Source organism: Schistocerca serialis, chromosome 1, assembly GCF_023864345.2.
Source record: "Schistocerca serialis cubense isolate TAMUIC-IGC-003099 chromosome 1, iqSchSeri2.2, whole genome shotgun sequence".
Taxonomy (NCBI): domain Eukaryota; kingdom Metazoa; phylum Arthropoda; class Insecta; order Orthoptera; family Acrididae; genus Schistocerca; species Schistocerca serialis.
Genome location: NC_064638.1, coordinates 220,102,446 through 220,130,273, shown reverse-complemented (window position 1 = coordinate 220,130,273; position 27,828 = coordinate 220,102,446). Strand labels below are relative to the sequence as shown.

The window sequence follows — 27,828 nt, the reverse complement described above, 5'->3', positions numbered from 1 at the left end:
TGCCCCATAGAGTGTATAGTCTTTATTTTATTTCATTGCTGGACTGGCATCAGGCACACGGCCGTCTTCGGTCTGGTAAAATAACAAAACAGAGTACACTCTACTGGGCAGCTTACTTCAGTAAATATATGACAACATGACATATCTGCAACATCTGGAAACTGCAAAGCAGGACATTCCTACAAACAAGTACAGATTGTTCTTCAGGTAGGTGATGGTGATGTGGAGTACAGCTTTGCAGGACAACACAGCAATTAACAATGAACGGAAGAAATAAACAATTTTACTGTGATGTTTCACATTATTGAGGCTTTGTAGTCGTGAACTTAATCTATGAACTAAGAAAAAAGATTCCTTTATTGCCAACACAATAAAGTAGCAGTGGTTAGAAACATTTTTTCTTTAGAAATACGTAGCTGGATTTCAACAAAAAATATCCAGAAAAACATTTCAAATACGATATAACAGTTGTGATGCAAAAGATAATGTATCGAAAGAGATAGCAGTTCGAAACCACACGGGTATTGGTGGAGTGCATAATGTAACTGAAGTGGCTTCAGACTCTCAAGAGGAGGCGTGCTCGCTATGTGACGACACTCATCCGCTCGACGTAGGCGCAGTATCTGAGTTTCCTGTTGTCGAGTCTGGTCTTGCGCTCGTCCTGCAGCTTGCCTATGGTGGCCATAAGCTTATCCGACTGGCAGTAGGCGCAGAACTCCGAGGTGATGGTGTTGAGCGGCGAGCGGTAGAGTGCGGGCAGTGGGCTGGTGCCCGCTCCCACGAGCTCACTGCGCTCCCAGTTCTTGCGGTGCGCCCACATGTGGATGCACAGCTCGAGGATGATGCAGAAGATGCTGGCCCAGGCCGGGAACAGGAAGAGCGTGGGCAGCAGGAATACGGCGGGGTTCATGTTCTGCGAGGCGCGGCCCACGTGCTCCTCGATTATGCACGACTTCTGGCGTTTGAGGACGATACCGGTGGGGACGGTTGGTGCGGCGGGCACCAGCGGGCCGGACCGCTTCACGTCTGGCTCGTCCTCGTCCTGCAGCAGGGCGCTGCGCGGAATCTGGAAGGGCTTTTTGCGCCGACCCCCACTGCACACGCGCTCCTCCGCAGTCTCCTGTTCGACAGAACATCGCTACAGTAAGTACAAGCGCAAGATTCAGAGATAGAGCGTGAGTGGACACTCAACATACTGGGTGACCAAAAAGTCAGTATACATTTGAAAACTGAATAAATCACGGAATAATGTAGATAGAGAGACACAAATTGACACACATGCTTGGTATGACATGGGGTTTTATTAGAACAAAAAAAAAAAAAAAAAAATACAAACGTTCAAAAAATGTCCGACACATGGCGCTTCATCTGATCAGAATAGCAATAATTAGCATAACAAAGTTAGACAAAACAAAGATGATGTTCTTTACAGGAAATGCTCAGTATGTCCAACATCATTCCTCAACAATTGCTGTAGTTGAGGAATAATGTTGTGAACAGCACTATAAAGCTTGTCCGGAGTTATGGTGAGGCATTGGCGTCGGATGTTGTCTTTCAGCACCCCTAGAGATGTCGGTCGATCACGATACATTTGCGACTTCAGGTAACCCCAAAGCCAATAATCGCACGGACTGAGGTCTGGGGACCTGGGAGGCCAAACATTACGAAAGTGGCGGCTGAGCACACGACCACCACGAAACGACGCGCGCAAGAGATCTTTCACGCGTCTAGCAATACTTTTTTTTTTGTTCTAATAAAACTCCATGTCATTCCAAGCATGTGTGTCAATTTTTACCTATCTATCTACATTATTTCGTGGTTTGTTAGGTTTTCAAATTTATACTGACTTTTTGATCACCCGGTATATCTAGAGCGATAGGCAAATATAACGTCTACCAGGGCCGTTGCGTATCCAAGGGTGCATCGATGGAGTCATCACGACAACCCTCGCCCCTCCACAATGAAAATTTTACTATCTAGGTAAATCTTTTTACGACTATTAGGTTACAAATTTCTCAACCAACATTCAGAGAGGACCAGCACGCTCCAAACCTCAAGAACACCCTGAAAAAGCACAGAACACCACGGGTTGGTTTTTCTGTCGTATGTCAGTGGCGCGTCTTTTAAGATGGGCAGAATTTTCAAGAAATACCGGATTAAATGTATTTTCCAGCCCATAGCACGGGTGCAATCAATGCTGGGCTCTGTTAAAGACAAGGAAAATTTTACTACAGAGGTACGTATTTTTACGACTATTAGGTTACAAGAATATAATAATTCCAATCCCAAAGAAAGCAGGTGTTGACAGATATGAAAATTACTGAACTATCAGTTTAATAAGTCACAGCTGCAAAATATTAACGCGAATTCTTTACAGACGAATGGAAAAACTGGTAGAAGCCGACCTCGGGGAAGATCAGTTTGGATTCAGTAGAAATATTGGAACACGTGAGGCAATACTGACCCTACGGCTTATCTTAGAAGCTAGATTAAGGAAAGGCAAATCTACACTTCTAGCATTTGTAGACTTAGAGAAAGCTTTTAACAATGTTGACTGGAATACTCTTTTTCAAATGCTGAAGGTGGCAGGGGTAAAATACAGGGAGCGAAAGGCTATTTACAATTTGTACAGAAAGCAGATGGCAGTTATACGAGTCGAGGGGCATGAAAGGGAAGCAGTGGTTGGGAAGGGAGTGAGACAGGGTTGTAGCTAATCCCCGGTGTTATTCAATCTGTATATTGAGCAAGAAGTGAAGGAAACAAAAGAAAAATTCGGAGTAGGTATTAAAATCCATGGAGAAGAAATAAAAACTTTGAGGTTCGCCGATGACATTGTAATTCTGTCAGAGACAGCAAAGGACTTGGAAGAGCAGTTGAACGGAATGGACAGTGTCATAAAAGGAGGGTATAAGATGAACATCAACAAAAGCAAAACGAGGATAATGAAATGTAGTCGAATTAAGTCGGGTGATGCTGAGGGAATTAGATTAGGAAATGAGACACTTAAAGTAGTAAAGAAGTTTTGCTATTTGGGGATCAAAATAAGTGATGATGGTCGAAGTACAGCGGATATCAAATGTAGACTGTCAATGGCAAGGAAAGCGTTTCTGCAGAAGAGAAGTTTGTTAACATCGAGTATAGATTTAAGTGTCAGGAAGTCGTTTCTGAAAGTATTTGTGTGGAGCGTAGCCATGTACGGAAGTGAAACATGGACGATAACTAGTTTGTACAAGGAGAGAATATAAGCTTTCGAAATGTGGTGCTACAGAAGAATGCTGCAGATTAGATGGGTAGATCATATAACTAATGAGGAAGTATTGAATAGGATTGGGGAGAAGAGAAGTTTGTGGCACAACTTGACTAGAAGAAGGGATCAGTTGGTAGGACATGTTCTCAGGCATCAAGGGATCACCAATTTAGTATTGGAGGGCAGCGTGGAGGGTAAAAATCGTAGAGGGAGACCAAGAGATGAATACACTAAACAGATTCAGAAGGATGTAGGTTGCAGTAGGTAGTGGGAGATGAAGAACCTTGCACAGGATAGAGTAGCATGGAGAGCTGCATCAAACCAGTCTCAGGACTGAAGACCGCGACAACAACAACAACAAGCAAATCTAACGTCTACCAGGGCCGTTGCGTATCTAAGGGTGCATCTATGGAGTCATCACGACAACCCTCGCCCCCTCCGCAATCAAAATTTTACTACAGAGGTACATATTTCTACGACTATTAGGTTACAAATTTATCAACCAACATTCAGAGAGGACCAGTACGCTCCAAATCTCAAGAACAGCCTGAAGAAGCAGAGAACACCACGGTGTTGGTTTTTCTACCGTATGTCGGTGGCGTGTTTTTTAAGATGGGCAGGATTTTCAAGAAATACCGGATTAAATGTATTTTCTGGCCCCCAGCACGAGCGCAATCAACGCTGTGCTCTGTTAAAGACAACCTCGGCCTGAGTAGACCAGGAATATATAAAATCCAGTGCCACTGTGGGAAGTCTTATACTGGCCAGACGTGTCGTACGGTTAAAGACATGCGACGAACATGAACGTCACATGAGGTTGGGTCAGCCAGAGAAATCTGCGGTTGATGAACACTGCCTGAATATGGAAGTAAATAGGAATATAAAGAAAGGGAGGAAGGTTTATCTGTTTAGCAAGAGTAATACGAGGCAGATTTCAGACTACCTAACAGATCAAAACGAAAATTTCTGTTCCGACACTGACAATGTTGAGTGTTTATGGAAAAAGTTCAAGGCAATCGTAAAATGAGTTTCAGACAAGTACGTGCCGAGTAAAACTGTGAGGGACGGGAAAAACCCACCGTGGTTCAACAACAAGGGTTAGGAAACTACTGCGAAAGCAAAGAGAGCTTCACTGCAAGTTTAAACGCAGCCAAAACCTCGCAAACAGAAGCTAAACGATGTCAAAGTTAGCGTAAGGAGGGCTATGCGTGAAGCGTTCAGTGAATTCGAAAGTAAAACTCTATGTACCGACTTGATAGAAAATATTAAGAAGTTATGGCCTTACGTTAAATCAGTAAGTGTCTCGAAACAGCATATCCAGACACTCTGGGATGATGATGGCATTGAAACAGAGGATGACACGCGTAAAGCTGAAATACTAAACACCTTTTTCCAAAGCTGTTTCACAGAGGAAGACCGCATTGCAGTTCCTTCTCTAAATCCTCGCACAAACGAAAAAATGGCTGACATCGAAATAAGTGACCAAGGAATAGAAAAGCAACTGAAATCACTCAACAGAGGAAAGTCCACTGGACCTGACGGGATACCAATTCGATTACACAGAGAGTACGCGAAAGAACTTGCCCCCCTTCTAACAGCCGTGTACCGCAAGTCTCTAGAGGAACAGAAGGTTCCAAATGACTGGAAAAGAGCACAGGTAGTTCCAGTTTTCAAGAACGGTCGTCGAGCCGATGCGCAAAACTATAGACCTATATCTCTGACATCGATCTGTTGTAGAATTTTAGAACATGTTTTTTGCTCGCGTATCATGCCATTTCTGGAAACCCAGAATCTACGCTGTAGGAATCAACGTGGATTCCGGAAACAGCGATCGTGTGAGACCCAACTCGCTTTATTTGTTCATGAGACCCAGAAAATATTAGATACAGGCTCCCAGGTAGATGCTATTTTTCTTGACTTCCGGAAGGCGTTCGATACAGTTCCGCACTGTCGCCTGATAAACAAAGTAAGAGCCTACGGAATATCAGACCAGTTGTGTGGCTGGATTGAAGAGTTTTTAGCAAACAGAACACAGCATGTTGTTCTCAATGGAGAGACGTCTACAGACGTTAAAGCAACCTCTGGCGTGCCATAGGGGAGTGTTATGGGACCATTGCTTTTCACAATATATATAAATGACCTAGTAGATAGTGTCGGAAGTTCCATGCAGCTTTTCGCAAATGATGCTGTCGTTTACAGAGAGGTTGCAGCATCAGAAAATTGCGGCGAAATGCAGGAAGATCTGCAGCGGATAGGCACTTGGTGCGCAGGGAGTGGCAACTGACCCTTAACGTAGACAAATATAATGTATTGCGAATACATAGAAAGAAGGATCCTTTATTGTATGATTATATGATAGCGGAACAAACAGTGGTAGCAGTTACTTCTGTAAAATATCTGGGAGTATGCGTACGGAACGATTTGAAGTGAAATGATCATATAAAATTAATTGTTGGTAAGGCGGTGCCAGGTTGAGATTCATTGGGAGATTCCTTAGAAAATGTAGCCCATCAACAAAGGAGGTGGCTTACAAAACACTCGTTCGACCTATACTTGAGTATTGCTCATCAGTGTGGGATCCGTACCAGGTCAGGTTGACAGAGGAGATAGAGAAGATCCAAAGGAGAGCGGCGCATTTCGTCACAGGGTTATTTGGTAAGCGTGATAGCGCTATGGAAATGTTTAGCAAACTCAAGTGGCAGAATCTGCAAGAGAGGCGCTCTGCATCGCTGTGTAGCTTGCTGTCCAGGTTTCGAGACGGTGCGTTTCTGGATGAGGTATCGAATATATTGCTTCCCCCTACTTACACCTCCCGAGGAGATCACGAATGTAAAAATTAGAGAGATTCGAGCGCGCACGGAGGCTTTCAGGCAGTCGTTCTTCCCGCGAACCATACCTGACTGGAACAGGAAAGGGAGGTAATGACAGTGGCACGTAAAGTGCCCTCCGCCACATACCGTTGGGTGGCTTGTGGAGTATAAATGTAGATGTAGATGTTAACAGATATCTAAACGGATTGGCAAATCTAACGTCTACCAGGACCGTTGCGTATCCAAGGATGCATCGATGGAGACATCACGACGACCCCTGCCCCCTCCACAATGAAAATTTTACGACTATTAAGGAACAAATTTCTGAACCAACATTCAGAGAGGAGTCTCGAAAATGGTATGGATTCTATAAAATAGCTCTTTTCCAGTTGTTTGCCTGAGATTGTACGTCACTGTGATATACGATACTTCAAACCTCTCCTGCAATGCTTCACTACGTGACGAAATGCCACACTGTTTACGGTAGTAAATCCGTCGCGAAATTGAAATCACTAGTTCCTTTGGTGCTATTCCAGAAGACAAGAAAATGTACAGGTTTGAAAAGATGAATTTGTCTCTACCATAAACCTCGAAATTTTTTATGTTAAGACTTTTAAAAGCCCTTTAAACCAAACAAATTATGAACATTATACATCTTTAGTCTTCGCGTCTACATATTTATATCTGTCAGTCACCCTGTGGGCGAATAGATTTCTCATTGACACCGTCATTGTAGAATGTGTGATTTTATTTACGAAGCCACCAGATCACCTCTGCTTGTGCCGCTTCATCACTAACAAAGTAAAGTCTGTGGCGGTACGCCACATAACGTGAAAAAATAATACTGAAGAACTTCGCAAATATAACAAAACTGACGTCGTAATGCAATAAATATTATCTCAGAAAAAGCACAAAGACTATATAAAGTAATGTGATCTGCGAATGTAATTGTAATCTCTGTTCCTTTTGACTAAGGATTGGACAGACTTCCCTTTTGTTTCCTGGTTGTGTAAGAAGCGATTTTGTGACGAGGCACGAATACGTGTAAGTTTCATGTAATATTTAGTCTAAATATAATCAAAATATTACGTGGCCAGAGCTGCTGTCTGACCACCTACAAAGAACGTTAGCGAGATGAAGGCACATACTGTCTGGCTGTACTGCTATCGGCAACAGATCTGCCACACTTCTTGATGCTACAAGTAGATCCGGAAAGCCACAGGAAGCTGAGTAAGGCAAGATAGAAAGGAAACGATACTCTACTGCGGAATAATATAAAGACCGACTTTCCCTATTATAGGCAGAAGGAAATAGCATTTTCCTCATTAAATGTAAATTTTACACACTAGTGAAAGTATAATTTGCAAATCTCTGATCGTTACCATAGTAGATAACGGTTGGTGCACACTTCGAGTTTACACTGAGGTGACAAAACTCTTAGTGATATGCACGCCTATCGTTGGCAGTAGTATGGCATACACAAGGTATAAAAGGGCAGTGTAGTGGTGGAGCTGTCATTTGTAGTCAGATGTTTCATGTGAAAAGGTTTACGTCTTCATTGTGGCCGCACGATACGAACTAACACAATTTGAACGTGGAATGGCAGTTGGAGATAAGACGCATGGGACATTCCATTTCGGAAATCGTTAGCGAATTCAATATTACGCGATCCAAAGTGTCAAGAGTGTGCCGAGAATACTAAATTTCAGGGATTACTTCTCACCACGAACAACGCAGTGGCTGACGGCCATCATTTAACGATCGAGAGCAGCGGCGTTTTCGCAGAGTTGTCAGTGCCAACAGATAAGCAACACGACGTGAAATAGCGGGAGAAATCAATGCGAGACGTACGACGAACGTATCCTTTCTGGTAGTGCGGCGAAATTTGGCGTTAATGGGCTATGGCGGCAGACGACCGAGGCGAGTGCCTTGCTAACAGCTCGACGTCGCCTGCACCGCCCCTCCTCCGTTCCTGACCATATCAGTAGGCTCCTAGGAGACTGGAAAACCGTGGACTGCTTCGATGAGTCCATGGATGGGTTCGAGTATGGTGCAGATCCCACGAAGCCATGGACCCAGGTTGTCAACAATGCACTGCGCAAGCTGATGGTGGCTCCATAATGATGTGGGCTGTGTTTACATGGAACGGACTGGGGCCTGGGATCCAAATGAAACGATCATTGACAGGACATGGTTATGTTCGACTACTTTGAGACCATTTGCAGGCATTCGTGGACTGCGGGACTGCATGTTCTCAAACAACGTGGAATTTTTATTGATGACTTTGCGCCATGTCATTGGGCCACAGTTATTCAAGATTGGTTGGAGGAACATTCTGGACATTTCGAGCGAATGATTTGGCCACACGGATCCCTCGACGTGACTCCCATCGAACATTTATGGGACATAATCGGAGGTCGGTTCGTGCACAAAATCCTGCACCAGGAACACTTTCGCAATTATGGACGATTATCGTGGTAAAATTGGGACCATACTGCTGAGGTCATCGGTCCCTAAGCTTACACACAACTTAATCTAACTTAAACAAACTTACGTTAAGGACGACACACACGCACCCATGCCAGAGGGAGGACTCGAACCTCCGGCGGGGGAGATTATAGAGACAGGATGGCTCAGTATTTCTGCAGGGGACTTCAATGACTTGTTGAGTCCATGCTACGTCGAGCTGCTGCACTACGCCGAGCAAAATGAGGTCCAACTCAATATTGAGAATTATCTCATGACTTCTGTCACCTCAGCGAATTTCTTGTAAGCTGTAACACTGTAAATTTGTTGGGGTTTGTTGCTGGTACAGCTCTGAAATCAATCCCATGACACATGTAAATTTCAATATTTTGGATGAACGTTTTTTTAGGTTATATTTTTCCGTGAGATTAGTTTCTTTAGAAATTGTGTTGACTATGTACTAAGTACTATCTAACAAATTATTGCATTATATAATTTTATATACAACGAAATTATAAAGTCCATGACACATTTTGAAAAATCGGTATAGGTGAATAGCTAAACATAACACAACAAACAAATTACACAGATAGCGCAAGACAAATTCTTTAATGTATTTTTATAATGTGGTGCCGACTAGTTGATTTGGGAAATCGCTGACAGCGGCGCCACTGACTCGCCGATCCTGAAAATGGCGGCGAGCAAAGGAGAGAGAGCATTTTTTTTAATGCTAGAATTTGTCACCTACCAGTCGTCAGTGAGTGTGCAAAGAGCTCTCCACGGCAAGATTCACTAGACACCACTAGTTTACAACAAGACAGTGAAGTGATACAAGAAATTCGAGGAAGATGGCTGTTTGTGCAGTGCAAAACATTCGGACTGACTGGACGTGTCAGAACATACAATGGACCATGTGAGGGACGTGAGCTGCGAACAAATTACAGCTCCTGCAAGTTGTAAGCCATGACGGCATATTGTGCTGTCTGATGTTCTGCATTAATAAGCAGAACCATCTCGAAAATGACGAGTTCGCAACCAAATTAATCTTCAGTGAAGACTCACTTTTCATATTTCGGGAAAGATCAGCTGATGAAACTAACGAGTATAGGGGTAGAGGCTCCACATACTATTGTCGAACATGTCCAGGACTCAGAGAAAGTTAATGTCGTCTGCATTGTGCCCAACAAGACAGTCTACGGACCTTTCTTTTTAGCTGAAATCACTGCCTATTGTATCACCTATGTCGAGATGCTACAGTTGTGGCTCATGCCACAACATGAAAGTGATAGCAGGATTTCATCTTTCAACAAGATGGCGGCCCTGCTTATTTCCACAATGTGTACGGGATTGCCTGAACTAGGCATCGCCATATCCCTGGATAGAGCGTGCTGCGACCAACGACGTGGCTCTATTCGAGTGGCTACCGCAGTCTCCAGACTTGCCTTGTAATTGTTTGTCTTGGATTCTACATCTACATGGTTTCTCTGAAATTCACACTTAAGTGCCTGGCAGAGGGTTCATCGAACCATTTTCATACTACTACTCTATCATTCCACTCTCCAATGGCGCGTGGGAAAATGGAACACCTAAATCTTTCCGTTCGAGCTCTGATTTCTCTTATTTTATTATGATGATCATTTCTCCCTACGTAGGTGGGTGTCAACAAAATATTTTCGCATTCGTAAGAGAAAGTTGGTGATTGAAATTTCGTAAATAGATCTCGCCGCAAAGAAAACCGCCTTTGTTTCATTGACTGTCACCCCTACTCGCGTATCATACCAGTGACACTCTCACCCCTATTGCGCTATAACACGAAACGAGCTGCACTTTTTTGTAGATTTTCGATGTCCTCCGTCAATCCTACTTGGTAAGGATCCCACACCGTGCAGCAGTATTCCAGCCGAGGACGGACAAGTGTAATGTAGGCTGTCACTTTAATGGGTTTGTCGCATCTTCTAAGTGTTCTGCCAACAAAGCGCAATCTTTGTTTCGCCTTCCCCACAATGTGGCCTTTTCAATTTAAGTTGCTCGTAGTTGTAATTCCTAGGTATTTAGTCGATTTAACCGCCCTTAGATTTGTGCTATTTATCGTATACCCAAAATTTATCGGATTTCTTTTAGTACCCATGTGGATGACCTTCCACTTCTCTCTGCTTAGTGCCAATTGCCACTTTTCGCACCATGCAGAAATTCTCTCTATATCATTTTGTAATTGGAATTGATCGTCTGATGATTTTACTAGACGGTAAATTGCTGCATCATCTGCAAACAATCTAATGGGGCTGCTCAGATTATCACCTAGATCATTTATGTAAATCAGGAAGAGCAGTGGGCCTATGACACTACCTTGCGGAACGCCAGATATCAGTTCAGTTCTACTCTATGATTTACCGTCTTATCACTACGAACTGTGACCTCTCTGTTCCATCTCTACCACAGGCCCTCGAAGACTTGTGACACCGCATCGCGGCAGCTGCTCTTACTACTAACTGCTGTATGCTGGGTGGATATGGGCAGAATTGGCTATCCGATAGATGTGTGCCTTGTGACGGAGGGTAAATATACAGAAAATGTATAAACATTGTAGAAGAAACTTTGAGAGTTTATATATCACGTGCTGTATGATTTATTACATTGCTCTTGGACATTTACTGCATCGATTTTTGAAATGTTTCATGGTCTTTAAAATTAAAATATACTTAAGTGTATTTATTATTAAAATCATGGGCACCTGTGCACGTTAAAAGTGAATGCGACAACAATTACAACGGTGGGAGGGAGAGCCAATATCATCATCTCCCCCCCCCCCCCCCCTGAAGAGGACCCTGGATCTGCAGCTGCATCAGGGATCGATCGGAACACTGTAGTAGGCGAAGGAATATAAAACAGTTACAGATGAGGACAGGCTTTGTGGCACTTATGGATGAACCATTGCCGGGTAGTCCGATTTTCACAGTCGCTTGGCACAGTCACAGACGGTGCAGTATGGCACAGGGAAGAGCCTACCCGGCTCTCTGTGGAGGAGGGGGGTCATTGGAAGAATGGAAGCAGGATAGTCGCAAAGTGATGTGGCCTGATGGCTGAATGTGAATGGTTCTGTTGTTTTCCAGACGTGGTGACAGTTTAGAGAGATCGAAACCGTATCCCGAAGACAAGGGCGGGGCCGACCAGGTGAAAGAGAGAACCGTTATTTGGCTGCGAGGGCACGACAGTAACGGCTTAGTACTGCACGGCAACTGCCATTTGACCTCGCAGCATCAACTGGACTTCTTGTAGCGAGCCAGACGGTGTACAGAAGGCTTCAGCAGAGTAGCCTTTACTGTCTCATACCTTCTGTATGTGTACCTCTGACGCGTCTCCACAGAAGGCAACGTCTAGATTGGAGCCGTCAACATGCCACATGGACAGTCGAATGGTGGGCCAACAGTCTTTACATAGATGAGTTCCGATTTGGGCTGGAGAGCAATTCTCGACGGATTTGCATCCGAAGGGAACGTGGAACACGATTTCGGGACCCTACCATTGTGGAAAGAGACTGATATTGAGAATGGTGTGAGCAGTAATTATGTTGACCATTCTAACACCTCTTCATGAAACTGGACGGTTAAATCGGCGTGGTTTAATTACTGTCATGTATCGTGACGAGATCTTGGGTCCTCATGTGCTGTTGTTGCGAGGTATTACGGTTCAAATGGCTCTGAGCACTATGGGACTTAACATCTGAGGTCATCAGTCCCCTAGAACTTAGAACTACTTAAACCTAATTAACCTAAGGACATCACAAACATCCATGCCCGAGGCAGGATTCGAACCTGCGACCGTAGCAGTCGCGCGGTTCCAGACTGAAGCGCCTAGAACCGCTCGGCCACAACGGCAGGCGAGGTACTATGGGCCCAGACCTCCCATTCCGCTGGACGATAATGCTCGACCTCATACAGCACGCGTGACTGATGTTTTCTTGGGAACGGAACATATTGCAAGCATGACGTAGCCTGGTCGTTCTTCCGATTTGAATCTCTTAGAGCACATCTGGGGTGCAGCAGGGAAACATCAGCATTCATCAACCACTCTCCAAGACTTGCGAGCAGCGCTGCAGGAGGAATGGGCGTTATTGCCCAACATGAGATTGATGACATCATTCACAGCATGTCCCGTGGTTTGTCAGGTCTATATTGCTGCCAGAGGTGGTCACACCCCATACTTCGCACATTAACCAGTTGTTGAAATGTGTGCATAAATCCGTTAAATTGAAAAAAAAAACGAGCATTTTTCTTTAGTTATGGGCTTTTCAGTTGTTTACCTTCTCTATTCTTTGTATTGTTTCTACTTTACTATCACCTGATTATACTGTTGTGGTAAAATCAACGCAACCTTGCAAAATTTTGGTTTGTTGCTTTAATTTTGGACACCAGTGTATTAAAGCTGTTCAACAGTATATAACACTGTAGAAGAACCTTAAGCGGGGGAAGTATACTTGGGAAAGAACTAGATACATGGGAAAATACCAACTTGATTACATTATGTAGAGATAGATAGATAGAAGAGAGAGAGAGAGAGAGAGAGAGAGAGAGAGAGAGAGAGAGAGAGAGAGAGAAATATTTGACTGTCAGACGTGCCCAGGAGCAGATACAAATGCATTTCACTATTGTTGAAGAATAAGCTGATGCTTGCAAAAACCGCCAAGAAGAATCAGCGTGAAAAGAAGCGGGATTTTGAAACAGTGGAGAATGATTATGTGAGCTCGAAGTTGACTGTGGCTGTAGATGATTCAATAATGAATACCACTGTAGATATTTCAACTGAAGAGGAATGGTCATAATTACAAAAAGGGCTGTCGAGAAGTCAGACAGTCAAATGTAGGTGGGTACAAGGAAGGTAAACGAAGAAACCTTCGGTAACAGAAGAAGTACTTCAATTGTTTGACGAAAGAAGGAAGTAAGTATAAAAATGTTCAGGAAAAACAGGAATAAGTCACTTACGAATGGAATAAATAAGAAGCACAGGAAAGCCAAGATGAAATGACTGCAGAGAAAATTCCAGGAAATAGAAAGAGTCATGGCCTCCGGAAGGACTTATTCAGCATACAGGGAAGTTTTGACTTTCCTATGTAAGTGAAAACCTTCGGGAAAAAGGCAAGGGCATCGATATTAACAGTGCACGTAGGCAGCGGGCTAAAATGGAGATAGCGCTACTCATTTGTATCTTCGAGTGTTATGAAGATGCCAGCATGATGAGAAACTGGAACCACTATGCTCCCTTGATATTTACAGGTCGTTCTGTTAGAGCTAGTGGTGGAGTGAAATGGCTCTTTAGTTTCTAGTGTTTGTGTGTCTCTTGGGGACTCTTGCAGTACCTAGGTATGCGAAGACAATGAAGGTGGAGGAAAAGTTTTTGCGTATGATGAGGATCCTCAAAAGTGTGAATGAAGAAGGTTCTGAGCCGCGCTGCTTTGCCTGCCGCTATACTCGCTACGAAGTCATACCTAGTGACTGTTGAGTCTCACCTTGAGGCGGAATGCCTCGGGCTCTCCCGTCTCCTCGTTTGTGGTGGCTAGCCCCTCCACGAACGTGAACTGGATCGGCTCCACATGTTCGCCTGTCTCCTCATCAAGCTGAATACTGTGCGCCTCGTACTCGTCGTCCATAAAATCCGATTGGAACACCATGGTATTCTGCTCGGACCCTTTACCACTCCTGCAACAAGAAATGGAAATGTGAACTTTATCGACATGCGCTGTGAGGCATGAGCAAGCGACCTAATTTTGGGACGGATGAAAGGGCACTGCTTTATTTCTTAGCGAAACAAGCTGAAACTAATGCCCTCGGCTTTAGGAAATTACAATGAAATGAAATGAAGATGGTGCACAAGAATTCCAGACTGGCTAGCAGCGCTCCGAGAAACAACGCTTTATGTAAGTTTACACATTTCTACGTAAAGACAATGTTTTTTTGTTTTGTTTTTCACTGACCTTTTTTCGTTACGTATCTGACATTCTTTGGAGAATGCCCCAAAAGCTCTAAAATTTGATCTGTGTGTTTTGTGATTATAGTCGACCCCGTACCTGAGGTCGCGAATGAGGGTTCTCGTCTGAATTCTCTTTGGGACCCCGACCCCAAGATTGTGTGTCGTGATATGTGATATTTCAAACCTCTCCTGCAATGCCACACTGTCTACGGCAGTAAATCCGTCGCGAAATTGAAATCACTGGTTCCTTTGGTGCTATTCCAGAAGACAAGAAAATGTACAGGTTTGAAAAGAAGAAATTGTCTCTACCATAAACCTCGAAATTTTTTATATGAAAAATTTTAAAAGCCCTTTAAACAAAACAAATTATGAACATTATACATCTTTAGTCTTCGCGCCTACAATTTACATCTGTCAGTCACCCTGCGGGAGAATACATTTCTCATTGACACCGTCATTGTAGAATGTGTGATTTTATTTACGGAGCCACCAGATCACTTCTGCTTGTGCCGCTTCATCACTAACAAAGTAAAGTCTGTGGCGGTACGCCACATAACGTGAAAAAATAACTGACGTCGTAATGAAATAAATATTATCGCAGAAAAAGCGCAAAGACTATATAAACTAATATGATGTGTGAATGTAATTGTAATCTCAGTTCCTTTTGAATAAGGATCTGACAAACTTCCCTTTTGTTTCTTGGTTGTGTAAGAATCCATTTTGTGACGAGGCACGAAAACGTGTAAGTTTCATGTAATATTTAGACTAAATATAATCAAATGTTACTTAAAAGTGTCGCTAGTGTTTTACTGTTAACAGATCCTATACTCCGGTAGTGTGTGACTTAAATTAATTTCTACAAATTTTGTAGGGGAACATTGATGCAGAGGTCAACGCCATTGTCCTAAATGATAATGGCTCAGAGTCGTGGTAAATATTTTAATATTTGCTAATTTTGACAAACAATAAAAATAAATGTAAATGTAGGAGATTTCTCTTGATTAGCCGTTCTTCTTTTGAAGCTGTAATAGTAGTCAGTTTTTTCTAATATTAAACCATATAATCTTCGCTTAAGTGGTGCCTTTTGATATAAAAACAGCTTTTCCGGCATACTAACTGCGAGAAGCACCATAACAGTCCATGGCGTAAATAATTTTCCAGTTGTGAAGCGGGCAGAATAATATTAACTCAACGCTTTACCTGACAAACAAATAACAACAATACACATACGTAAAAAGAACCACCACAAGTCATCGAAGGTGTTCTTTTACGGTTTCGAAAGAGATGAAAATCTGATGGAGCCAAGCTGGGACTTTGAGGATGATCGATGACAGTGAACCCAAGGCGTCGAATTGTTGCGGATGTCGCAGCGCTCCTGTGTAATTTGGCACTGCCGGCTCTGAAGGAGAGCGGGTTCCATGTGTGGACGAACTCTTCTTATTGGAAACGCGATTAAAGCACGCTATTTCTCAGGCATCGACATAGTTTACGTTACACTCCGCCATGTTACACGCTACAATTCAGAGTCTTCTAGCGACAGAGCGCTTGAAGAACAAAGCTTTAGAATGTTTATAAAGTTTGTTTTACTTAAAAAGCTTTAAGAATTTTCAGATAAATTAGGAGGCATTACTTTTCAGCACGCCCTCGTAGCAATTAAGTACTCAGCCTCCCATGTGATGGCGTTACAGAAAGAGCAAACCGGACATATTTATCATTTTAAATAATTTGATGCTATCCTCCATTACTAAGACAGCAATTCCTGTGAATATACTAAATGTGTCTTCTGCATCCTTATACCATTGATCATAGCTGATATTTCCGCTTCTATGGATCTACATCTAATTCTACATTCACACTCAGCAAGCCACAGAACGGCACTTGGCGAAGGGTACCTCGTAGCAATACTAGTCATTTTCTTTCCTGTTCCCCTCGCGGTTAGAACGATGGGGAATGCCCCCGTACGAGCCCTAAATTCTCTTATCCTCGCTATCCGCGAAATGTATGTTGGCGGCAGTAGAATCAAATTGGTTCAAATAGCTCTAAGCACTACGAAACTTAACATCTGAGTTCATCAGTTCCGCCGCCCGCGGTGGTCTAGCGGTTCAGGCGCTCAGTCCGGAACCGCGCGACTGCTGCGGTCGCAGGTTCGAATCCTACCTCGGGCATGGATGTGTGTGATGTCCTTAGGTTAGTTAGGTTTAAGTAGTTCTAAGTTCTAGGGGACTGATGACCGCCGATGTTAAGTCCCATAGTGCTCAGAGCCATTTGAACCATTTTTTTCATCAGTTCCCTAGACTTAGAACTATTTAAACCTAACTAACCTAAGGACATCACACACATCCATGCCCGAGGCAGGATTCGAATCTGCGACCGTAGCGGTCGTGCTGTTCCAGACTGTAGCGCCTAGAACCGCTCGGCCACTGCCATTCATCACACCAACTGCAGTCCTCGCATGTACATCCTGGACCTCATCTGCTCCTCCGCTATATTTTGGAAGTGCAGTTGGCTTAATAATAGTGACTGATTATAATAAAAATCTTCGGCCATAGTTTATGAATTTTTATTTAAAGCATAGTTGCAATCTTAAAAATGTAAAATATGTTATCTAACAAAAGCCAACAGAAAACAAGCATAGTGAAGGAAGGTAAGATACTACCGATCTGTACTGTGAGAGTCAGTTACTACATTACGAAGGCAAAATAAAAATTAGTAGGGTAATTGTTTTAGGATTTCATTATCAGTATTGGTGGCCTAAGTATATACACGCTTGTTGCTGTAGTAAACTCTTGGTGGTCACTGTAAAAATAACAAAGCTTATTAAAAGGTAATATTATGGGCTGTTGTCGTTGTTGTATAAATAGTTTTGGTGGGTGTTCTAAATGTATCAGTTCTGGTAGGTGACAAAGCTAAATATAAGAGAAGTAAGAACAAGCAAAGCTCCATGGCTTTATTTCTGTGACAAGATGAGGGAGCTCGACTGGGAATATAAAATGTTGTCATGGGAAGAAAATAAAGCACTGTTAATATGAGAAATATTGTACGTTATATTAAGTCTTAGTCTAGAACAAAAAACATACCACTCTAAAAATGCCATATTAATTTGCTCTACAAATGAACGTGAAATGTGACTCGATCTGTGTTCTCTAGAAATTTGACTACCATTGATGCCGGGTTTCACCCTCCTCCTTCCAATCCCACAATTATCCATAAATCACAGTTATGCGCACGATAATCTTAGAAAAAGAAACGCTACAATAGAAGCATTCGCAGCGGGAGTTAACTTCCTCGGCAGTTTTTGAATTCAGGTCGTTGCATAAGAGACTTTTATATGCCTAACGATTCACCTTCTGCAGCGGAAACTCTCTTCAGATACCATTACTAGTCCAAGTAGCCAAAATATTTAAACGGGTTGGTCACGCACTGGTTGCAGAATAGAAATAGAAAAACATCTCCTCTACGGCCTGGCACAGGGGATCGCTGTGCGGTGCTACACATTCTCCTCATGAACAATAATTATTAGTAAAGGACTCCAGTCGTATTGAGAATGCCACTTTGTACTGCACGTGTAGATCTCACGGTTTCGTAAGTTAACTGTTCAAACGAAGGACAACTGGATGACTACTTAAAATGTGAGAGTTGAGTTTACGCCTTCAAATCGCATAATAATTGCAATAGGCAATCGCCTGAAAGAGACATGTGGGGAAAAAAAAAAACAGCAAACACAAGCTTCTGCCTGTAATTGCAATGATGTTTATCTGGTGACAACGCGCCCGACAGGAGGAAACATGAAAAATAGAGGAACGCTGCATCCGGTAATTATTGTGTCTGCAGCAGTCCAACATGGGAAGCGGACGCACAAATGAAACGGCAAACACAGTTTGTTTTTTTGAACAGATTTTTGGGATGTACATATTCGTCCTGTTGTTGTAAACCAACTTAGGGTACAGAGCAGCTCAAATTCTGGCGAATGGACTTTCAATCCTCTTCCTATTTCTATTCCTTTGTTTGGCACTAACAAAATAGTAAATTTATTTCTGTTAAAAGTTACAAGGGCTGTAAACCCAATATATGGGATACTAGACATACATTTGTTTTTCTCTTTTTCTTCTGTGGTGCAATATGTACCTAGGTCTTTCTTCACTTTGTCTAGGATTGTGTCAAAGAAAGTAGAAATTGGCTCTTCTACATCTAATAAACTACAACAAAAACTAATACACAATATAAAGTGTAAGCATGATCCATACTCAGGCTCTGGAATATACAAGGTCACATCCCAGGAATGCTCCATGTTCTACCTAGGACAAACAGGCCGAAATATCAACACCAGGTACACAGAGAACATAAAAGCCTACACACACAACAGACACACTACATCAGCCATAGCAACACATATACATAATACAGGACACCCATTTGGAAAAAATAGAGCTTAATGTCAAAGTACTCCACGGACTAAATAAAGGACATAAAATGGATTTGCTAGAAGACCTGGAGATATATTCAAATTACAGAAAATATGAAGATAAAATATTAAACGAAAACCTTGAAAGCGAATCAGTGAACTTCTTCAGATGTTTCGGTAGTATACTTAAATAAAGATAGTAACACACAGAAATAAGCACAACTGGAAAATAGACATAAGTAAATTATGATCCCAATTGTGAAGGTAAATAGCCTCTGTACAAAAATAACCTCTGTGGAAGACCTATAATGTCATCTCTGTTGACTACTTATATGAACATCTCTGTAACTTTTGTTTATGTAAAATGTTTTCGATGTTTAAAAGTGTACAACAAGTTGTGTGTGATGTTTAGTGTGTGTGTGTGAGACTCTGCGCAAATGGACCATAACGAAACTGTAAGTACAAATTATTCTTAATTTCGCCACTAACTTCACAAAAAGATCGACAACCAACTAAAATTCGCGTGTTTTCTTATATATTGCATTAAAGTCAACGAAGTGAAGCAGAATCTCAAACATCGACAACATCACACAGGAATAACATAACAAACACAAAAATCTCACTTGGAAATGGGAATCATTTCCCAAAACGCGTCGTGCGAAAAATAAAATAAAGAAAATCGTGACTGGTAGCAGATGAGTTATTTATAAACAAACCTGTGGAAAAGTTTTCTATATGTTTTCCGTCAATTTTTGAGCTGGTTTCGAGAGCGTTTGTTACTTCAGTTGAAAACGGACCTGTACAAGCGCAGATGGAACTGATCGATCTGCAGTGACAAACTCCATTACAATTAAACTGTCCAGGAGTTCGTGTGCATTGTTTTCCTCGTGAAGAGGTTCCATGTCGCCATAAGAAGGTTGCAAATGTGATATCAATGTTTCAATCAACATATGTGCGCGAAATACTTTTTTCGATTATTCTGCTAATCGAGTAACAATTAAGTGGCATCCTGGGCAACAAAATGGTTCAAATGGCTCTGAGCACTATGGGACTTAACATCTGTGGTCATCAGTCCCCTAGAACTTAGAACTACTTAAACCTAACTAACCTAAGGACATCACACACATCCATGCCCATGGCAGGATTCGAACCTGCGACTGTAGCAGTCGCGCGGTTCCGGACTGAGCGCCTTTAGCCGCTAGACCATCGCGGTAACAAAAATCTGGGACATTGCATCTGTCTGTATGCCGACTGTCTGTACCAAATATAAAAATTTATTATTTCTCTGGTGCACCAAAAATAAGCAAATACTAATAATTTTTGTTTGTTTGTGGCATATGTTGTTATGAAGTATACAACCGAGTTGCATTAAGACGTTTAGTGTTCCTTGTACGACTGCACTGACGTTTAAATGCGGCGCGTTCGTAGTTTCCCCTTTGTTGTATTATGGAATTCAAAGTGCGAATTAATTTTTGTAGCTACTGTTGTACGTATTTGCAATTGGTCGGATGAGCAACGCCCCATGAAATTTAATTTTGTCATAAAAATGAAAATATTTTTATGCCAAGTTACATAGCCAATTTGCAATGCAAAAGATTTCAGTCAATTTGCACTGCAACAAATTTCAGTTGGTCATGCCTTTACAATTTTACGCATGTATACAAACAAAAAGTCGTGTATACATTTTTATCTGTTGGATTTATGTAACGTGTCACTTGAAATTTTTATAAGTAGGATGGGGTTTTTCACGCATGTGTGGGCAAGCAATTTTTAAAATTTTTGTACACTAACACGCACTTTCGGCAGTCGTGCCTTAAAAATTTAAATGTGGTACTGTACTTAACAACGATCATGTATCTGTGCGGCCCTCTTTAAACGTGCACCGACACACTTACGCCACCTTTTGTCACCCAGCCTTTCTCCTTCCACATGCGGAGGCTCTGGCAGTTGCTTGTATGCTATTTGGAAACAGTTAGGGTTTAAATATGTAACTAATGTCGCTACGTGTTATTCTGCATATTACTAATGACAGTATTTGACGTCTAAAACAGTCTCATGTTTTTGTATCTAAAACGGTATGAATTTCTGTGCCAAAAAGCGTTTTGTTCTTGAATATATTTCGTTTAGAACTGCTTTTAATGAGAAATTTTTGTTTCTGTAAAATATCCATCTCTTGTCAGGGCTTCCTTCCCCTCCAGTCTTCTCCACCAACTTCCAAAGTCTTGGCTCGGAACTATCTCCCTCTCCACTCTTCCCTCCTACAAACATCAACCCGCACAAACCCCCTCCTATGCACTACTTTTAAATACAACGTTCCCATGATACCCTTATTCCTGATAGTCGACATCCATTCGTCTCTTCACTCATATCTGTGTCTATCAGGCAACAAATCGGCCTTTCCGTTTTACTTTATTCGATGGTCTATCTGTTTTTATATATTCCTGGACGACACTAATTTTACATTCATCTGTTTCTATATTTTAATTAGTCCGCAAATCAACCTTTTATATTTAACTTGTGCAACTGACGATCGGTCTTTTTATTGTGTAACACGTTCTTTTTTGTCAACCACAATGTTCACTTTTTATATTACTTTTTTAACATTTTAATCTCATGTGGCTGAAAAGAGGCAAATTGCATCCCTTTGAGCCCGCCGCTGTCCATAGGGGCGGGAGAGGGATTGGGGGGGATGAAATAACACTAGACAAAGGAACTGTAAAATTTGTAACGTAACACCTGTTACTGTGGTCTGTCTGTTACAGCTCATCAGATGATGGGTTAAACCCAAAACGCGTCATGGCAGGTAACAAGCAAATTCAGGGAAAATCAGCGACAGTTTCTAAGCAAGGACACAGCTTTTTAAAATTCTTTCCAATAATAGTAATTAGCAGCCTTAGCGGGTTGTTTCATGTTGGAGCTTTTCAGTACTGTCTTATAGATTGCGCTACCACCTACCGTGTTAATCGGTTAATCCGGTCCGCTTCCCAGTGTCGACTATCTGTAATGTGGTAGGTGCTTCCTCAAATGACGTCAACTTCCAGAGGGAATTGCGAGCTTCCAGATGGTCGGTGCTCGTCGTGTCGGAATCGACTACGGAAGTCGACTGGTTGTTAACATCACCGCTGTTACCGCTGCAACAGCCTCCTTTCCTGGAACAAACGGAAAATCGAGGTCTCGGGTCAGTGCACATAAACTGAAAGGACTGTCAGCAGACGGTAAAACATGTGAGTGGTGAATGATGTGGTCCAGTCAGGTCACCCTTACTCCGAGAAAGAGCTTGAACGCTAAGATGGTTATCCGTTAGGGCGTCTGTTACGTATTCTGAAACATTAGGTGGGTTTATGATGATCTGGCCAAACATTCTGATGATTACACCCACACTTCTGCAAAGTCGAATAGGAAACTAAATACCCTCTTATTGCTCGACCAAGTGCAATGACTGCCTAGCGTTGAGGGTAGCACCGTTAAGTTTTGTTCCTGAGAGAAAAAGATGGAACCTTTTGTGAACTTAGGGCAAATGAAGAATGTTGCGCTAAGTTAAGATATTTACAATCGGTGTTATTCTCATGTCCAAGAAAATAACATAAACAGAAGTACTTTTCAGTATACAGAAAAGTTAGTTATGAAGTATATCAAGGCTCTGTGTTATGCCTTTTATTATTCTTGACTTTTTATTCGAGATACCACTTGGTGGCAACACAACCAGTGTTGCTCGCAGACGATACCGATATGTTTTATTAAAGAACTCAACCAAGCTGATTTGTAGCAGATCTTTATGCCGACAGAAGACGGAGCGGGATACTTAGCAGACAACTGCATGGTGGCAAATGAGAAGAAAATGACATGGATTAGAGTTAAAGACGTAAGAACAAAAGCAGAAAGCCATATATTCCTATAATGTGAGAGACTGTAGTACCGAATAAATTTCTTACACGAAATTCCTACTAGTTTGCTTAGATGATCGCTGAAGACGGGAAAAAGGTTAAGTAACTTCTGTTATGTCTGAAGAATGCTTGAGTAGACTAGCTGCAAACGCCGCTAAATGCATAATAAACGAAACGGAGACAATCGCAAAAACCTGGCCCTGTCCAAACTATTAAAGTTAACGACTTCATTTAGTTTTTAAAAATAAATAAAAAATAATTACTGTGCGTTAATAGCTGAAATCTGCGATTAAGTTTTATATGTTAAAATCCTAAGTGAAATATTGACTTAGCGGTTTTTGCACCCGGTTTATGCAATTAGGAAGTTTTACAAACGTATCGATCCAATTACGAAACAAACATTCGGTTGCAATGCCCGCTACTCGCAGATATGTTAGGAGTGACAGAAGGATGGAATTTAATTATTGCGAATATAAACTGAATACGTTTCAGTTCGAAGAGACGTCTCAAAATTCTACAAAACTGGCTTATAAACAACGAAGGTGACATCATTTTATCAGGAAAAACTGACGTATTTAACTTCAAAAAGGGAACAGAAATGTATGTTCAGCACACCATCGTGCTTTCGTAATCACAAGATATGTAGAAAATAAAATAAGTTCCAAATTGCATCTTAGAAAAACATCGATAAAATTCCAGAAAATGATAAAATTGGTGGGAAGGCGCGTCTTAGTCAAAAAATAGAGACAAAAAATTCTAGAAAATGAAAATGGCTGAAAACTGCTTTTGAGTGACATCGACCTCAACACTACCCATCACTTGAATATCGCTTCCGGCTTCTTCCTCGTTCTGAGGGTTGGCAGCGGCAGGAGCGACTCTTTGAATGCCTTCCTGCTCGTCTGACACCTCGGTGTAGAATTTGAATTCGTTGTTGGTCACCCAGTCTTCACCAAAGTGGAGCTCCAAAAGTTTTAGACGACTCCTAGTTTGACTTCCAGCCAATGGCTTTGCCGCAGTCGTAACACCGGTTCCCGTCAGATCACCGAAGTTAAGCGCTATCGGGTTGGGCTAGCACTTGGATGGGCGACTATCCGGTCTGCCGAGCGCTGTTGGCAGACGGAGTGCACTAGCCTTTCGGAGGCAAACTGAGGAGCTACTTGATTGAGAAATAGCGGCTCCGGTCTCGTCAGCTGACATACGACCGGGAGAGCGATGTGCTGACCACATGCTCCTCCATATCCGCATCTAGTGGTGCCTTCGGACTGCCACGGCGGCCAGTCAGTACCGTTGGGTCTTCATGACCTGTTCGGGCGGAGTTTTGGTTTGCTGAGTTTGGTTTCTAAACTTTCTACACCTACTGTGATTGGTGTTGGGCTGTTCTTTTGCCGAATTTTTTTCACCCCTTCGGGTGGCTTTCCCCCTATCCACTTTCAAAACTGTAGAAGGGCTCTCCAAGAACTAGACAAATCATCTTGTTTTTGCTTTTCGTGAAAAGCACTTTTTTGGTTTTTTGAATCTGGAACTGCCAGTTACGTCACTTTCACAAAGCCCTCCGTGTATGTCATGACAATTAGTGTCAACACCGTTTTCATTGCATAATATTGCTTTACTAATACTTTTATTCTTGCTACCATTCTGTTTTGGAAACATTTCTTTTTAGTTGATCAGGACGCCGCTTTCTTTTCCGGAAGGGACCGTCGTCGTCGGTCTCATTCCGGTTATTTTAAACAACTACTTCGGGTTCAATTTCTTGCAGAATTCGTACTATTTCAATTACTCCCCCTTCGTACCATCTTCTGCATTTAAACTGTCCACATTATTCATTTACATAGTTTACGCCCACATTGGAGCACTAAAATCGAACATAACACAACAGAGTCTACAATGACTAAGTTTAGTTTTTAGCAGTCAGCAGTTTTTTCGTTTCCCAAAATTTCTTCATTCGCTGTGATCTGGCTGCTCGTTCTTCTGCAGATATGACAGACTTCTTCCGTTCTGATGGTTTGAATGTCAGCCGCGTATATTTGTTCTTCAGAAGAAGTTTTTCTCTGTGTTGAATCTGGTGTGTGGTGATGTTTAATTCATCCAGACTTTAAACCAGATGTTTTTGGTTTTACTGTTCCAGAAGTAGTCAAAAAGTTGTTTCAGGATTCTAGTATTTGGTAGGCGAGATATGTAGCCGAAAAATGCAGTCCTCCTTTTCCGCGTTGTATCTATAATGGATTCACTTTCTCTATACACCGTTCACAAAATAACTCATTTTCTTAAAACAACTCGAGCAAAGAAGCCAAACACGCACCCTGATCATCAACTGAACTGTGATTACCGACGTATTTTTCTTCAATGCATCGGCAGCGAGAGCTTCATTGTTGCATACGCGTTTGCTACAGCGCAACCAACCTAATTATGAATAAGAAAAATATCCCTCCTAATCCTAACAAACTGAAATTTAGGTTTGAATGTCTAGATTGGTAAGTAGGCGGGTTTTGCAAACGCTGGACATTTAGCGGGCTTTGCTGCCGAAAACAACATGCAGTTAGCGGATTTTGCAACCGCACACGATTTTCTACCAGCCTTTTTCAACGGTTTACAGCGAGGTTTGCACCCTGAAACCTATTCCATCGTATTGGCGCTGAAAAAATCTATATAGTAGTGTGCTCAACTCAAAATGGAAAAAGATGCATTTAGCGGCTTTTGCATCTCGGCGACTCTTCTGTAACAATGAAACAGTGTTATGTGATTACAGTGCAAATTCCCATTACATGGGGTGTGTTGTTGTGGATAAATGCACGTTTTTCGAAACTATGATTTATTATTAAAAACGAGCACTAAGAATAATGAAAACGACTGCCAATAAGGAATTTCTCAAGAACATTTTTGAAAAACAAAATTTTGGCTCGTCCATGTAATGTTTTAGATCAATTAGAGATTTTTCAGCATTAAACAGCCAATTATGACACCGGATGTAAAATAATTACCATAGAGAAGTAGAGTACATACGAAGGCCGTGTATCAGAAAAATGAGCTACATATACTTATAATAATCGTCAAAGAATTGCCTGCAGAAATAAAGAACATAAAAACATTAGGCGCAGAAGGAAGAATAGGCCTGTCCAGTTTCTGTATCACCGAGGAATATACATTATTCGCTGGCCTGCCACTTTACGTTTCAGATAATGTAATGTACTTCACGTTAATAGCGTTCCTGCTTGCTTTTTCTCTGTTTTCTTTCAGGCAGTTGGGCATCCGGAAAACTTACGTGAGACTGGCGAAGAGCAGTAATAACTGGTTGAGTAAAATCGCGCGCGCGCGCCTGTTGTGTGTGTGTGTGTGTGTGTGTGTGTGTGTGTGTGTGTTGGGGGGGGGGGCTCTAAAAGTGGTGAGATATGCAACTGAATATAACATTTTGTTATACTACTTTCACTCTGAGTGAGTTGTCCAAATCACTGTACAAAATGTTCAATGCCTGTGCATCCAGTTGTTCCGAAATGTACCGCTATCCTTGGGGAACATACTTCTTTCGGTCTGGTTATATGGAAAATCAAGTTTATATCGATTAATGAAGTGACTTCGAGGAGCAATCGTTAACACTAAGTTTCAAACATAAAAGTCACACCAGATTTGGCATACAGATTTCGTTTCGTATCATCTAGCCACATGATTCTGAAGAGACAATAAAAGCCCTGGTATTGTCTGCCTTATATTCTTACTTAATCTTTGATGCGAATATTTTCTGGAAGTGGTCACGTGTTAGTCTGGGCGAAAGCTTACATTTACCTTGTTATTCGTACTGTTAAGTCTGATTACAGCAAATTATTAAACACACAACATCCAATTAATCATCTTCGCCCAGGTATCACCATTATTCTACTAGCCACCTGCGCATCCCCGTGAGTTACTGACCGATTTTCAGTGGAAAGTGACATTAAATTAAGGCAACTACGCTGACACCTTGCAGCTGACAGCCTTCCGTCGAGATACAGTGTGTTGACCAAGTATTTACGTATTGGCATTTGAAATGCAGATTGTGCGATGCCTTACGGGAACATGTGTGGGAAGTGGAGACGGTACGAAGTTATTGTTCGCTAATAATACTTGCTACACCCTTTTTACTCATGACCAGGGCTGAGATGCACACAACGTTCATTACATGTGTATTCTAACATTTAAGAACAACTTGCTATTACGTATCGTATTTACAATATCCCGCGTGGGGCAAGTAAACGACTCTTATACAGTAGTAACGATGTAACAAATCTAGAATAATTTGTGAGTGCTTTATTTTGCTCTGAAAGCACAAACTACAAGTGTCACCCATGAAGAATTTCGAGGAACAATCTTGGTGTAAATGAAATCTTCGAGTACTGTTGGAAAACAGCTTCTGGGATGGGTTACCATCTTGCTCTTTCGTTATAGGCGTGTTCAAAGTCCGGTTATAAGAAGTTCCAACATATTGATGGAGGACAGGACTAGCAACTTGTGTTATAAAATCTTTATTTTCTTTCAGTATCCGCATCAGTTGCGATAACAGTCATTTTCCTGTAGTGACTCATTTCGGACCACCGCGTCCATTTTCAAACTTGACCTCAAATGTAACAGTATTTAAACAGTTCTCAACAACGTACATGTGAGTAACCAAATATTCATTATGAATTTGGTTTGAAAATGGACGTGATGCCCAAACTAGCCATCACATGGAAAAACTTATTATCGCAACTGTGACGGATATTTAAGGAAAATGAAAAGTTCGGACATGTCGATTCCTATTTACGTAGTTCGTTGCTGTGCGGGAATATAACGGATCCGTTACTGTAACCGTGACGCACAAACATCTCGGACCGGATCTCTTATCCGACATTTCGCCCTTCAGAGCCAACATCTTAAAGAGTCAAACTTTCGAACACGCCTATCGGCCAGAATAAAGCCTCTGAATACCAGTATCTCTCTCCTACTTGTCGAAGCCGTACTATGTATACTGCTGCACTAGTATTATATGGAAAGAATATAAGATGCCTTGGAGAGAGATGGATTCAGGGCTTTCGCACACTACCTGTT

At 41.9% G+C, this 27,828-nt stretch overlaps 1 protein-coding gene across 1 annotated transcript in view; it reads right to left on the bottom strand.

Moving 5' to 3' along the window:
* Window positions 1-339: 339 nt before the first annotated feature.
* Window positions 340-27,828, bottom strand: part of LOC126466175 (uncharacterized) — a 197,061-nt gene continuing 169,572 nt past the window's right edge. The window contains exons 2-4 of the mRNA XM_050096363.1: window positions 21,845-22,038; window positions 14,027-14,216; window positions 340-1,120 (exon numbers count right to left, since the gene is read on the bottom strand). Coding sequence (XP_049952320.1) covers window positions 584-1,120; window positions 14,027-14,188 — 699 coding nt within the window. The 5' untranslated portion in view covers window positions 14,189-14,216; window positions 21,845-22,038 and the 3' untranslated portion in view covers window positions 340-583. The remainder of the gene's footprint in view (window positions 1,121-14,026; window positions 14,217-21,844; window positions 22,039-27,828) is intronic.